This window comes from Hemiscyllium ocellatum, chromosome 16, assembly GCF_020745735.1.
Source record: "Hemiscyllium ocellatum isolate sHemOce1 chromosome 16, sHemOce1.pat.X.cur, whole genome shotgun sequence".
Taxonomy (NCBI): domain Eukaryota; kingdom Metazoa; phylum Chordata; class Chondrichthyes; order Orectolobiformes; family Hemiscylliidae; genus Hemiscyllium; species Hemiscyllium ocellatum.
In genome coordinates, this window is record NC_083416.1 from 29,954,045 (window position 1) to 29,970,388 (window position 16,344).

General features: G+C 39.2%; 1 protein-coding gene across 1 annotated transcript in view; it reads right to left on the reverse strand.

Annotated features, from left to right (window-relative positions):
• ablim3 (actin binding LIM protein family, member 3) overlaps positions 1-16,344 on the reverse strand; it is a 344,253-nt gene that overhangs the window by 20,644 nt on the left and 307,265 nt on the right. Inside the window, exons 16-18 of the mRNA XM_060837095.1 lie at positions 15,657-15,733; positions 9,853-10,000; positions 4,569-4,598 (exon numbers count right to left, since the gene is read on the reverse strand). Of these exons, the coding sequence (XP_060693078.1) occupies positions 4,569-4,598; positions 9,853-10,000; positions 15,657-15,733 (255 nt within the window). The remainder of the gene's footprint in view (positions 1-4,568; positions 4,599-9,852; positions 10,001-15,656; positions 15,734-16,344) is intronic.

Consider the following 16,344-nt stretch of genomic DNA (forward strand, 5'->3'; position numbering starts at 1 on the left):
AATCTTGTTCCATCCAATCAGCCAGAATCAAAAAAAAGCAAGTTGATAGACTGAAGTTGGATGAGGTTGAAATACCATTACTCAATGTAACCAAGTTCAACAATCATAATAGAGGATAACATTTTAAAAAATTATGTTAAAGTGTAATAGTATGTTTTGTTTTGAAAAAGGCTGAAACATCATGCACATGAGACCAACTTGGTATTTGTTGGAACTCCTATACATGTTCTTCATACAGACGGTAATAATTTAGTTAGAAATAGCACACAGAGGAAGTCTCACATCGCCTCCTCCCCTATGTTGAACAGATTTGAGTGAAGTCTAGGCAGGTCCCACTCTGAAGAATAGCAGACATAAGGACGACACTGTAGCATGTGCCATGCCAGCTGGGGAAAAGGATCTAGACGTCAAATAAAGGAGGCTCCAGAATCACAAACACACAGCTGAACAACAAGAGCTAAGCAAATTCAAGAGATATCTTTTTGCAGTATTCAGCAATGTAACCTAAAAAAATACAAATAAACTGACATATAATAAACATGATTACATATAGTGCAATAAATACAAATTCAAGAACAGCTTCTTCTCTGCTGTTATTAGACTTCTAAATGAATCTCTCAAATTTCAAATTTAATGTTGAGCTCGCTCTGTGTGCACCTTCTCTGAAGTTGTAACATTGTATTTCTCACTCTGTTCTATTACCCTTATGCACTTTGTATGGTGTGATCTGCCTGTACTGCACACAGAACAAAACTTTCCACTGTACCTAGCACATGTGATAACAATAAATCAAATCAAGATATGTGAATTAGAATCATAGAGTCATGCAGCATGGCAATAGGAGTTTTGGTCCAACTCCTCCGTGACACCCAGGCATCCCAATCTGACCTAGTTCTGTTTGCCAGCATTTGGCCCATATCTCTGTAAACCCTTCCCATTTATATACCCATCCAGATGCCTTTTAAATGTTAAAAATCACAACACGAGGTTATAGTCCAACATATTTATTTGGAAGCACTAGCTTTCGGAGCACTGCTCCTTCATCAGTTGGTTGTGGAGCAGGACCATAAGATACAGAATTTACAGCCAAAACTTACAGTGTCATGCAACTGAAATGATATATTGAACAAACCTAGATTGTTGTTAAGTCTTTCATCTTTTAAAATGGGTTACAGGTTTTGGTTCATTAATATGTAAATCCCAAATTTTTGAGATAACGTTTTTAAAACCAAAGTAACATCACAGCTCAGGCAATGCATTAAAGGTGTGAGGTTAGAGTCTGTCTGTATCCCAATCTTGAGTCGGACTGGTTCTATTTCCAAAGTGGAATTTACAAAATATTACATGAATTGATTGCCTGCAGATTGTGCATTTTTGAGCGAAATAGAATGTACCTGAAAATATAATTTTGCAAATACAAATTCACTCCATAAACTTAAATGTGTGTGCACATGCATGTATGTGTGTGTATATGGGTGAGAGAGAGAATGTGCGCGAGAGAGAGAATATGTGCATGTGTGTGTGAGTGTGAGTACACGTGAGAGTGTGTGCGCGTGTTTGCATGTGTGCAAGCTTAGTAAAGTGTGTGTGTGAGTGTGATGGAGTATAAGTCTATGAGAGGGTGTGTGTGATGTGTATGTGTGTGTATGAGAGAGTGTGTGTTTGAGAGATGGTCTATGTGAGTGTATGAGTAGGTAAGCGTGTGTGTGTGTGTGAGAGGGTATGTACAGTAGTGGGGTCACCTGTAATATGACATGAACCTAAGGTCCTAGTTGAGGCCATCCTCAAGGGTACCGAACTTGGCTATCAGCCTCTGATTGGCCATTTTGGATTGTTGCCTGTCCCAAAGTCCACCTTGGAGGATGGTCACCCAAAGATCCGAGGCCGAATGTCCCTGATCGCTGAAGTGTTCCCCAAATCGGAGGGAACACCCCTGCCTGGGATTGTTGCGTGGTGTCCTTTCATCCATTGTTGTATTGTGGTATATGGTAGGTACTCACATGACTCGGCCAACATTATCAACCTCATAAGCTGTGGGCAAGGATGCCCTGCGCACGGTACATTGGCGAGACCACGCAGACACAACGGTAATGGATGAATGGACACCGCGCAACAATTGCAGACAGAGGTGTCCCCTCCCAGTTAGGGAACACTTTGACAGTCAGGGACATTTGGCCTTGGATCTTCGAGTGACTGTCCTTCAAGGCGGACTTCGGAACAGGCGACAACGCAAAATGGCCGAACAGGAGCTGATATCCAAAGTTCGGTACCCACAAGGATGGCCTCAACTGGGACCTTGAATTCATGTCACACTACAGGTGACCCCATTGCACTTTATACTCACACACACACTTTCATACACCCCCCACACTCTCCCACAAACTTATATTCCATCACACTCACACACACTTTACCAATCTAGCACACATGCAAACACACTCTCATATATACTCTCTCTCTCTCACACATTCACACACACACACACATATATAAGTCAATGGGGTGAAGTTGTATTTGCAGAATTATATTTTCAGGTACATTCTATTTTGCTCAAAAAATGCACAACCTGCAGGCAGTCAATTCATGTACTATTTTTAAAATTCCACTTTGGAATTAGAACCAGTCTGACTCAAGATTGGGATACAGACAGACTCTAACCTTACACCTTTAATGGATTGTCTGAGCTAAGACGTCATTTTTTTTTATATACCTTAAGTTATCTTGAAAATGTGACTTAAAAGTAACCTGGAATTTACATATTATTGAATTGAAACCTGCAACCCATTCTAAAAGATGAAAAACTTAATAACAATCTAGGTTTGTTCAATATGTTGTTTCAGTTGCATGACACTAATTTTTGGCTATAAATTCTGTGTTTTACGGTCCTGTTCCACAGCTACCTGATGAAGGAGCAGTGCTCAAAAAGCTAGTGCTTCCAATTAAACCTGTTGGACTATAACCTGGTGTTGTGTGATTTTTAACTTTGTCCACCAAAGTCCAACACCGGCTCCTCCATGTCATGGCTTTTAAATGAAATTGTACCAGCTTCCACCGGCAGCTCATTCCATACAAGTACCACCCTCTATGTGAAAACGTTGCCCCTCAGATCCTTTTTAAATCTTTCCATTCTCATCTTAAACCTAAACCCTCTCGGTTTTGACTTCCCACCCTAGGAAAAAGACCTTGGCTATTCACGTTATCCATGGCCCTCATGATTTCATAAACCTCCATGAGGTGACCCCTCAGTCTCCGACATTCCAGACAAAAAAGCCCCAGCCATTTGGCCTCTTCCTATAACTCCAACTCTCCAGTCCTGGTAACATTCTTGTAAATATTTTCTGCACCCTCTCAAGTTTAACAACATCCTTCTGATAGGAGTGCAATCAGAATTGAACATGGTATCCAAAATTGGCCTCATCAATGTGCCTTATAACTGCAATATGGCATCTCCGTTTCCTTTCCTCAAATGTTCTGATCCAAGTGTACCAAATGCCTTCTTCCAAACCCTGTCTATCTGTGACTCCACTTTCAAGGAACCAGGCATCTGCATCCCATGTCTCAGTTCAGCAACAGTCCCCAGAGCTCCAACATTAATTGTATAAGTCCTGCTCTGATTTGCTCTACCAAAATGCAACAACTTACATTTCACTAAATTAAACTCCATCTGCTACTCCTTGACCTATTGGCCGGTCAGATCAAGGTCCTGTTCTACTGAGATAACCTTCACTGTCCACTACACCACCTAATTTGATGTCATCTGCAAACTCATTAACCATACATCCTATATTCACATCCAAATCGTTTATATAAATAATGAAAAACAGTGGATCCAACACTGATCCTTGTAACACACTGCTAGTCACAGACCTCCAGTCTGAAATACAACCCTCCACCACCACCCTTTTGCAGCTAAATATTTCATGTGACAGGTCTCTCCATACAAGACCAATAGAAACTTATACAAAATGTTAAAAAAAGGTAAATCACCAAGTATGCATTATAGTCAAGATATATTTCTAGAAATCAAATCATGAACAGGAATACAAATTGTGTCCTACACTATACACAACTGTCAGAATTTGCCAACTCGTAATGTACTGATAGTGAATGTTACGCAAATGTAATGAAGTGCAGCACAAACCTCTGAAATGAAAATCTAGCATGTAATTATTTAATGAAATATGATACTGCATTACATAATAAAACATAGCACAGTATTAAACTGCCCAAAAAATGTAGTAACAAATTATGTGATGAAATATGGCCGTGGTTGTACAGAGTATATTGTTGTTATACCACAAATAGCAACTGCAGTGTTCTATTTTTTTTTGTTATTAAGCAAGCAAAATTTAAATTAGGCTCTTAATGATTTCAACCAGCAAAGATCTGCCCAGCACTGATATGCAGAAAGCAACTCAAACTTTGCATCATGTACGAGAGGAAATAAAACTGGTCAAGTGATTCTGTAAAACAGTGTTTGCACACTGAAGCAAGTTGTAGACAGTTGTAAAGGGGGATGTCTGGAAATACGAATATTTAACTTTATCAGCAAAATGTCTTTTACTTACCGCTGTCTCCCATATATGTTCCTCTGGGAGCTGTAATCAGAGGATTAAAAGTAAATTAGAATAAAACTGAGAGATGACTTCCAGTACCCTGAACTGTGTCTCTTCCCAAAAACTAGTTAAAATATTTTATTATCAAGCATTTTTCTTGATGATAAAGCAATTGCTTAGTATATTATCCTTGGATGTGGGAAATTATAATGCAATTCATATCATTTAACTGAAGAGCAGCTGCAACTGCATTTACTACCAAATGCAAGATAATCCTAGCCTATAGTGTCTTTTTTTAAACTTATGAGACATAACTGGAATGTCCTGGACATGTGCGCAAAAACACGGTTACTGATGACACCTGGATAATTGGAATTCACATTGTTTAACTGGCTTTAAAGTCACTTCCTTCCTGCAGCTGAACAACAAGCTTTGTGTTAGGGTTTTACTTTAGGATTGTGAGCTCAGAAGTAGCCACTATCACCGTGGAACCCCGGTTCAGTTATAACTGCTGTACTCCCACTCCAAGAAACTCCCAGACTCACAGCTTGCCCACAGTCCTCCTTTAACAATTCTCAACAAGAGAGGTTGCAACAATTTTCAGACTGTAAGTTGGGGAAAAAAATTGAGAAGAAGCATTAAGTATGACAAAGTCAGCTGAGTTCTTTGTTAAATTGTTGTAAACCTTCTCACAGACTCAAAATAAAAGTTCACTCATGCTGAAATCATGATCTTGGCTGGGCTATGAGGGAGTGTCATACAGTGAACAGCTGTGCCTTTATATAGAAAACAGTGATGAAAGAATCAGCCATTCCTCAGTCATTCTCATGTACCTCTTGATCCATTAGAAAGGATTTAATAGCAAAGCACTTGAAAAGTAGTGACAGGATTGGGCAGAGTCAGCATGGATTTATGAAAGGGAAATCATGTTTGACAAATCTACTGGAATTTTTCAAGAACGTAACCTGTGGAGTTGATGAGTGGAATGAATAGATATGGTTTATTTGGACTTATGGAAGGCTTTCAGTAAGTTTTCACATCTGAGATTCGCATGTAAAATTAAAGTACATGAGATTGGGGCTAACATATTAGCATGGGTGTTCACTGCTGTTAGACTGAAAACAAAGACTAGGAATGCCAGGGACTGATGGGATCCTGCAGGAATCCGTGCTAGAACCCCTTGATCTCCTTATCTGACAAAGGATGTTCTGGGAGTGCAACAAAATTTCCCAGTCTGATTCCTGTGATGATAAAATTGAAATATGAAGAGAGATTGATTGGTTATGATTATATTCACTTAGAAGAGTTTAGAAGAATTAGAGGGATTTCATAGAAACCAACAACTCTAACAAGGCTATACAGTGTAAATGCAGGAAGGATAATCCCAATGAACGAGAGTCCAGAACCAGGGATCACTGACAAAGGCTTTGGGGTAGGACATTTATGTCTAAGTTGAGGAGAAATGACTCCACCCAGAGGCTGATGAGCCAGGGAATTCTCTGCCACAGAAAGCAATAGAGGCCAAGGTACTGAATGTCTTCAAGGAGGAGATAGCTATAGGGATTATGGATGGGGAGAAAGTGGCTACACAGAGTACCGAGTTAGATAATTAACCATGATCTTAGCAGAACAGCTTGCAAGGCCCAAATGAACTATTCCTGCTTTGGTTTTCTATGTTTCTACATAATATAAAGTAGCCCAGATATCTTCTCCAGTTATCCTTTCCCATACATTTACTTTAAGAAGTTGCAGAAGTTTTAAATATTGCCTAGAAATGTGGCAATGAAATAGCTATATACTCTCTTCACCCTCTTTCTCTGATAAAGTCTGTAGCAATGTACAACCGAACTTAGACCGAGGTCAGGCTCAGCACCTGAATCTGCATATCAGAAATACAATGAATTCCTGGGAATCATATCTACCTCCGGGCTGGAATTTAATGCAGCCATCAAAAGTGGGTTGGAATGCAAGGGCACAAGGACGGAGGGCTGTGGAATTAGGAGGAAAGGCAGGTAGTTGAGATCCCGTCACCTCCCTAACCCTGTCCATTCCAACCAGGATAGGCAAAATCAAGGATGTTCTTCCCACCTGGAGGTCCATTGAGGCCTTTAAGTAGTCAATTAATAGCTTCATCACACCACTACAGCAGCTAGGATAGGAGGGGGCCCTTCGCAATGTGGGGAATCGGTCTCATTAAAAGCTGACAACCTGATTGACATCTTGTGATCCATGGAAGGCATTCCCCCCAACCCTGTAAGCGGCCTGGGCTGCCCTGTTAGACATATGTCCCTTGACCTCAGTATAGACTGTCCCACCATCCTTATTGCCACATGCCTGGCTCCAGCTACCTGAGTTCCAACACAGTATCTATGATTCAGACCTGGCTGCAGTACCAACAGCAGCCACCAGTCCTGGTAGCACTGCTGAAACTGAAGACATGACAAAGTTAAGAACAGCCTTTCAGAAGCCCCAATAACCAGCTGTTAATTGTCTGATGGGCATAGAATTCCTTCACGGTTCCTGGAAATTGCTTTGGCTGGGGTGCCTCAGCTTTCCAGCCTACTGTTATGGCCACTGTCATCACTGATAATCTAAACTTATGATGGTGAATTTGACCAAGCTGCACTGTTCATCAAATATTACTATCACTCATTACATTTATTTTTCTCAGAGGTTACATGCATCAATAGTTGACGTAGGCAAAGATTTGTTCTTAGCCTTTTTTAATACAGGATTTGAATCAATTCATAAGAAATGCGTAGCATGGTTCTAGATTGGCAAACAGCTAGAAGTTCACCTTGTACACTGCTCTTTGACAGTGTAATTTAAAGACACCCCTGGGTGGGAACTAAAAGCGAAATCTGAAATCCTAAATATAACTGAATTTGGCATCTTCACCCCTAAAATCACTGCCACATAGATTTACTGATCTTTAAAAGAAAACCATTTGAACATAATTGAAAGATTTATCAATGAATTAAGTCAGTTAACTGTCAAATATAGTAACCATTGTAAATTATTCATATCGATACATGCAAACACTAACGGGCTACTCTTATGTAGTTCAGTATATTCATTCTGATGAAAAATCAACACCCCAACATGTTAACTTGAGTATTCTCCAATTATGCTACCTGAACTGTTCAGTTTTCCCAGCATTTTCTTTTCACATTTCAAATTTTTAGCATCTGAAGTGTCTTTTGTTTGTATTCATGATGTTCCGCCATAACAAGCAACAATTTCGATGATTGACCATGAATAATCTTCAAACCTCATTTCCCCAGTCCAAATAAAACTGCCGTGTAACTGGAGGCTGGAAAATTTTCCTTCATGATTTAAAAATGATATTTACTTGTTTTTGAAAATTCTTGTGTTTGAAGAATCAGACTTCAAAAACAAACTTCACATGAAGGTCATTCATGTCGTTTACTGCCTCAGCTCCAATGCTATGAGCAAGACACAGGGGAGTCTGGATTACTCATGGTAGCCAGTCTTCAAATATCTGAGGAGTCAGGGTTTATATTCCTCGTAATTGATTATTGTGGCAGTGCCAAATGTATATTAGCTGAGCACACAGATCAAAGGGGGGCTAGTCAGCAAGAGGACTTTGAACATCTGTTATTTCTTCAGGAGTACTTTTTGAAGTTAAAAGAGTACTTTTAAAAAAGCACAGTCATTCTTAGCAGAAACTCACAAGCATACCTTTGCACTTTCCCTCTGATTTTATTCTATGTTGAAGAAACAAGGTATGTTTTAAGTAAAACACAATCAAATCAATTTCCCTTTTCCCAATATGTGTTCTCAGGGGAGATAACCAGGAAGTAGTTTCCTTAATTCTAATCAGAGAAGTCGACAAGGAAAATATGTGCAGAGTAACAGTAGGACAACATTCACTATAACCAATTTGCAATTAAATCACCTGCTCTGACTTATGCATGAACTTTATATTCAGAACGTTTGCTGGTCCATATAAAGATAGTTGAGAAGCTGCAATCAGAATCTGGCCTCTATTAAACTACACAAAGCAAAATTATAAACAGATATGACATAGAATTGTTCATATTGAATATAATTGATAAAATTTAACAATGCAAATTAAATATCACAAAAATGGATTCTGAATCAAGTTAATGTTCCAATTTCAAAGTTGTATTAAAGAACAGTCAGTATAGATTTCCAACTAATTTCATTTTTACTGTCTTTTTTTCTCCCCATTGCCCCACTCCTCCATGCATTGATCCTGTGCAGGAGAAGGATCCCAGTACAATCACCTTCTGGTAAATTAGCCAAATGACTATTGGTGGCTGGATTTGGAGAGGGAGGTGATAGTCTGGTAGTATTATCACTGGATAATGGTGGAATTTTAATTAAATAAAAATCTGGAATTAGGAGTCTAATGATGACCATGAAACTATTGTTGATTATTAGGGGAAAAACCCATCTGGTTCACTAAAGTCCTTTATGGAAGGAAACTGCTGCCATTACCTGGTCAAGCCTACATGTGACTCCACACCCACAGCAATGCTTGCTTTTAGCTGCCCTCTGGGTTGGGCAATAAATGCTGGCCTAGCCAGCAATGTCCTCATCCCATGACTGAAGTTAAAAAAAACTGGTTCTGTAGAGGCAGTGTAGGAAATGGAATCAGTTACAATTTTGGAATATACTACACTGGGCCATCAACTCAAAGTCCAGCAGAAAACAATCTTGCTGGTGGCAAGGTCAATACAGCAAAGGGGTTTGTTAATTACATCTGTTAATAAGCCAAAAGGCGTTTTGGTGTGGCTGGGAGCTTCCTCTTAGCTACAAAGCCCCCACTGAGGTTGGAAGCAGGAGCAGGGTTCCTTTCTCCCAGTCTTGTCTAGACAGATTGTGATGCACTGGCAACAAAACTTTGCTGGATTTTCTTCCTTATCACAATGATGACCAAACAGCTATGGTCGAGCATATGCTTGAAACTTCTTACAATGCTACAAAGAACGCTTTCATCTTTAAGCACAGTTGTAGTCACTTCTGAGAAATCCACCTTTCCTCATGGATCTTCTAACCATTACAGTAGGGCCTCTGGGCCTTCCACTTCCACCATTAACGAAACCAAGCTTCTCAAGGCACGTTTTGAACTGAATGCCTCCAGGAAGATTGTGACTAATATCTTGCAACATCTATATCCAGGATTGTGACTCGGAATTGATGTTGACAATAGGATTGTGACCTAAAGGGAAAATTCGAGCCTCTCATTCAAGAACAAATTGAGGCTTGTTTATAGATTCTTCAGAGAGATTGTTTTGCTGTTACTTACATCCATTCACTGGGGACTCATAGCCAACATTCTGCAGATATTCCCGACTTGTTGTGGAGCTGCGTGTCGGCCAGGGGTCATTATCATAACTCCCTGATCTGGCTTTCATCTCCTCCTTCAGAATTAATCGGTTAATGCCACTTTGTATCTGGAACAAAAGTGAGAAATTCAATATCGAACTGTTACTAAAGTCCAAAATCTGATTTTATAATCAACTCATAAGCATACATACATATGTCTATTGATAAGAAGAATTGATCAATGAATATGACTAGAGCATGCCAATAGTGTGCATTGCATTTATATCAACAAAATCAGTAGCCAAGACTGTTTTTTAGTTTAATGTTTTATTTATAGTTAAAAGTCACAACACAATATATAAAACTTTAAAAAAATATGAATACAATCAGAGAGAGAAAAGCTATGTGTAACATAATTACAGGCTTAACATTTTTCCTTCCCAGATGCAACAGTATCATTCATTTTACAAAAGTCCTTGAGGGAAAGTTGTAGTAAACTGAAACCTAATTCTAGCAGGCTATAGATTTTTAAGCCTAACCATGAACGAATGATAACTGATTCACAGCAGCCATTAATTCTAACAGCGTTGATTTGCTGAAAATCTGACTAGGGTTCAACGGCTGCATTGTAAGACAGCACTTTCAGCTTCCAGGCCTAAATGGACCATATCTGGACCTTTGGTCATTCCTGTCCGGCCCGTGTGAGGTCAATCTTAAATTAGAACATAAATGAAAAAGTATTTATGCCATGCATACAATACAACTGTGTTACTTTTGTTTTAAAAAGGATAGTTTTTTTTTACGTATGGATGCACATGTGCGTGTATGTGTGTGCGTGAACAGCTAAAAGTGATGCTTGCTGGCTAGCCCTCAAAATGTCAGCTCATGCCAAGACAAGATATGTCACATCTTGCAAAATCGCCAGAAACAGTAAACCTTTTTCCGATGGAGAGTTTATTAAGGAGTGCTTGTTGGACTCTGCAGAACTAAGATGCTCGGAGAAAAAGGAGGCATTTGAGAATGGGCCCCTGTTCCGACGCACTGTAATGAGAAGGATTGGGGACATCGCGAGAAATCTGGAGCTTCAGCTGCAGCACAGAGCGGTCAACTTTGACTTTTTTCCCTTGGCTTTGGATGAGAGCTGCGACGTACGTGACACAGCCCAGCTACTCATCTTCGTATGTGGGATAACTACGGACTTTAAAATCACGGAGGAGCTGGCAGCCATGCAGTCAATGAAAGGAACAACAACTGGTAATGATTTGTTCACAGAGGCAAATGCATGTTTGGACACGTTGGGTCTAAGATGGGCCAAGCTGGCGGGTGTGACAACGGATGGTTGTCTAAACCTAACGGAAAGAGAATGCAGGATTAAAGTGACAGAAATTGACCCTGAACAGAAATTGGTATTTTTGCATTGTATTACACATCAGGAAGTGTTGAGTAAGTCAGTGTTAAAAATTAACCATGTGGTTGATGTTGTAACTAAAATAGTTAACTTCATTAGGGCAGGAGCTTTGAATTACAGGCAGTTTGTTGCACATTTGGAGGAAAATGAGACTGAACATCATGACATAGGCTGCCACACGGCTGTCAGGTGGCTCAGCCTGGGCAAAATGTGAAAAGTGTATGGGACCTGAGAGAAGAGATTCAAGATTTCTGTGTGAAGAAAGGGAATGGCATTCCACAGCTTTCAGATACAGACTGGATTGCAGACCTTGGTTTTGCTGTTGATGTGAGTGCACTTATGAATGAACTAAATGTGAAACTGCAGTGCAAGGCCCTTTTTGTGCATGAAATGTACAACTTGGTGAAGGCTTTTATGAGAAAGTTGCAGCTTCTCTCAAGCCAAATGGAGGACAACATTCTCACCCACTTGCCAACACTGAAGGAAGCTGCACCTTCAGCTGATCACCTCCACAGGTACTCATCTATGTTAGAAGCACTGCATGGTGAATTTTCAAGATGATTTCAAGACTTTAAAATGGTTGAGAATGAAATGCACATGTTTTTTTCCCCATTTACATGCAATGTGGAGAATACACCAGTGATGTTCAGCTTGAACTCATTGACCTGCAGTCTGACACACTTCTGGTAGATTACTTAAGGTCAGTCTCACTGCTTGATTTTTACTCTTCCATCAAAGAGAACTTTCCACACATGAGGAGGCATACTCAGAAGATTCTAGTCCTCTTTGGATCTACCTATATATGCGAACAGGCATTCTCAGTGATGAAGTTCAACAAATCCAAATACAGATCCTCTATCACTGATCACCTCTCAGCTGTCCTTCGCATATCCACCTCAGACACTCAACCAGATTTCAGTGCACTTGTTCAAGCCCAAAACAGACTGGATTTTTTCTCACTAAACAAGTAAAATGAACTGAAAAACATCAAAAGTACTTATTGCTTTTTGTATAGAATTGTTTGTAATACTGAACAATAATGAAACAACTTTTTATTATTGGTTTGTGAGATTAACATGTTAAAAATAAAATGAAATACTGAAATTATTGTTTTTTCTGTTTATTTCTTCTATATTTGACATACTCCACAATTTCATATCTTTATTGTAACAGAATATCCTTATTCTTTTGATTATAAGTTTCAGTGCAAAACTACATCATTTAGTACTTTTTACAATGGGAGAATACGGAGCAGAATTATGTTCAACTTGTTGTTGGTTCAGCCCTCCAACACAACTCAGGTTTCTCATGTAGCCCCTTGGAAGAATTAATTGCCCACCCCTGGTCTAAACATCATTTTTATTCATAAATGCAATTCTGTGAATGCAAAGAAGAACTAACAACTGGCCAAGGGAATATTGCCAAAGAATTTGAATCCAGAAGAAATGCAAATGATGGTTGCTGGCTGACAAAGCTTTTGATATCAGCCATTGTGCTATAAATAAGCACTGCAATATTGTTGGGTGGTAAGGAAGTATGTTAGAGCATTAGGATAACACACATTATATTCCAAGTTCCTGATCATAATAAGGGTGGTACCATGACCTGTGGGCACCATCTGCCTATTTATCTTGATATATCAAAAAATGCTGAAATTTGCTAGTAAATAAATAAATAATTACGTGCAAATTGGAATTGATTTTAGCTACCACAGTACTGCAAGTATAATCTTCAATGTACTATTAGCATGCTGCATAGATTGTAAATGTACCATATGGAGATTACTACATTGAAGGTAAATGCCTGCTCTGAACATGATAATGTCCTAACATGTTATCTTGGCTGTATTCTGGAGGAACTAAAGCAGATTTTCATTGTCAAAGTTGTATACTGCTGACTGTTGGAAGAAACACAAAGGTATTTAAGGGTTCCATGAATTTAAAATTCAACTTTCATTCTCTTTTTTTTTCAGCAGAGCATAAGACAGTGAGCATACAATCCCATTACTCATTTTGTTATGGAGGAAAATAAAATTATTTTAATTTGGGAATTTAAAAACAAATTTGTGTTACGGTCAGAGGACTGTACCCCAAGTAAACTATAGACTTCAGAGGAACAGAGGAGGAAAAGGTAGGTTTCAAGAAACAGGAGCTAATGTTATTTTATAACTTATATTTAAGGTTTGCCAATTTCTGCTCATTTTCAAATGTTACAATACAGTAGATATGTTTGCTGACTTTTTAAACTTATGTTAATGTTTTATTTTCACTAATTTGAACATATGTAAAATGAGTTTGAAATCAATTCTAAAAGTATACAGACTAGATTTCTGTAAGATCTTTCTTCAATGGAGGGTGCAATGGGACATGCTGGGAACAATACCAAGCATACCCAAAAATGTGGTGTCAACTTGCTGAAGCTACCAAACAGGGCTACTTGCGTGCCAAACAGCACAAGCAGCAAGTGAGATATGAAACTAGATGATCCCACAAATAACGTATTAGATCTGAGCTTTGCAATCCTGCCACACCTAGTTGCGAATGGTGGTGAACAATTAAACAACTCACCAGAGGAGGGGGGGTGCACAAATATCTTCACCCTCAATGTTGGAAGAGTGGAACACAAGTGCAAAAGATAAGGCTGAAGCATTCACAGCAATCTTCAGCTAGAAGTACCGAGTGGATGATCCATCATGGTCTCCTCAAGTGTTCCCCAACATTACAGATGCCAGTTTGATTCACTCTGTGTTACATCAAAAATGGATTCTGCAAAGGCTACAGGCCCTGACAACATTCTGGAAATATTACTGAAGACTTGTGCTCCAGAACTTGCTGCTCCCCTAGCCAAGCTCTTTCAGTACAGTTACAACAATGGCATCTACTCAACAATGTGGAATATTGTCCAGCTATGTCCTGTACACAAAAAGCATTACAAATCCAACAAATCCAATTACCACCCAATCAGTCTATGCTAAATCATTAGTAAAGTGATGGATGGTGTCATTAACAGTGCTACCAAGCAACACCTGCTCAGTAATGGGCAGTTTGAGTTCCATCAGGGCCATTCAATTCCTGACCTCAATGCAGCCTTGTTTCAAACATGGACAAAAGAGCTGAATTATCGAGGTGAGGTGAGAGTGCCAATCTTTTATATCAAGGCCACATTCAGCTGAATGTAGCACCAAGGAGCTGCAGCAAAACTGGAATGACCTTCTATTGGAACATAAGTGAGATGTTTGCTGATGATTGCACAACATTCAGCACCATTCATGACTCCTTAGATTCTGAAGCACTGCATGTTCAAATGCAACAAGATCTGGATAATATCAAGGCTTGGGCTGAGAAGTGGCAAGTAGCATTCATGTCGCACAAATGTCAGGCAATGCCAATCTCCATTAAGAGACAATCCAACCACCACCCCTCAACATTCAATGTTGTTACCACCACTGAATCACACACTTTCAACATTCTGGAGCTTTCTATTGACCAGAAACTCAATTAGACTAACCATATAAATGCAAAGGCTATTAAGAACAGATCAACGTCTAGGAACACTGCAGCAAGTAACTCACCTCTTGACTCCCCAGTGTCTGTCCACTATCTACGAGGCTTAGGTGAAGAATCCCACTTGTCTGGATTGGTGCAGCTCCAACAACACTCAAGAAGCTTGACCTTTCTTTTGAACAAAGCAACCTGCTTAATTGGCACCAAATCCATCCCCCCAGCACTGACGTTCAGAAGCATTAGTGTGTCCTATCCACAGGATACACTACAGAAATTCAAAGATCCTTAGACAGCATCTTCCAAATCCATGAACACTTCCATCGAGAAGAACAAGGACAACAGATACATGGTAACACCAATGCCTGCAAGTTCCCTTCCATGTCACTCACCATCCTGACTTGGAGGAATATCGCCGTTCCTTCACCATCGCTGAGTCAAAACCCTGGAATTCCCTTCCTAAGGGCATTGTGGATCAATCCACAGTAAGTGGACTGCAGTGCTTCAAGAAGGCAGTTCACACCATCTTCTCAAGGGCAATTAGGGAAAGCTATAAGTGTTAGTCAACCAGTTACATCTATGTCCCATGAGTGAATAAAATAAATATCTTTCTTATGCTATTTCAGTTGTAGATTATGATTATGTTTGCATTGAACAATATCTGTTATTTGGGATGTTGTTATTTGAGACTTTTGGGATTTTCTTAATGTTGGCACATGACATTAACAATACAAGACACTTAAATGTGTAAATAGATTTGTCCTTGATGTGCATCAAGACTAATCAATAACTAAAACGGTAGCCTTTCTCATTGTTTTTCTGTATTTGGATAAGCATATTTCAATAACTAATGGATCATGGAAATAAAGTTCATACCCTCTGAATACCCTGGTCCCAAATATTTTGGCTATCATCTTCAGTGCCAGAAGAAGATCTCCGACTTGATCTCGATGCTGGAAAATAAAGCAATGATATTAAAAAACAATTTCATCATCAACAAGTTAGGACGGATCTCCTCAAGAGTGAGAATTTGGTCACAACTTTCTTACTTTTCTTGCTGTGTAATCTCTATTCCACAATATTATCCATCATGATTTAGTCATCAAATTCTGAATTTGTAATATTCTCGTCTTCAATTTATCTTAAACTGTTGTGCAATTCCTACACAGGTTGGTAATAATACTGGGTGGCCATTAAACCATGTTTTCTGAACCTCTCGGTGAACAAATAAAAGTAAAAATCTTTTCCATAATTCACTTGCATTAATTCATTATTCACTTAATTTTCTGTGCAACTCATGAATGCACATTTTGACCAAACCCCTATCTGATTGCAAATACTGCACCAGATCTCATTCCATAAATCTATCCTGCAAGGAGACCAACCTGAACTCTATCAATCTTAATTTCACAGTTTCTGGAGCTGTGCCCATCGCCCGGTATCAATGTCCCACATATGTCTGAACTCTTTGTGATATGAATCAGCTTGCTCCAAAGTGACCCTAGTTTTACCCTCTGACAAATGCTGAGATTTATTTGCAAGGAAATTTATATCTGCACATCAA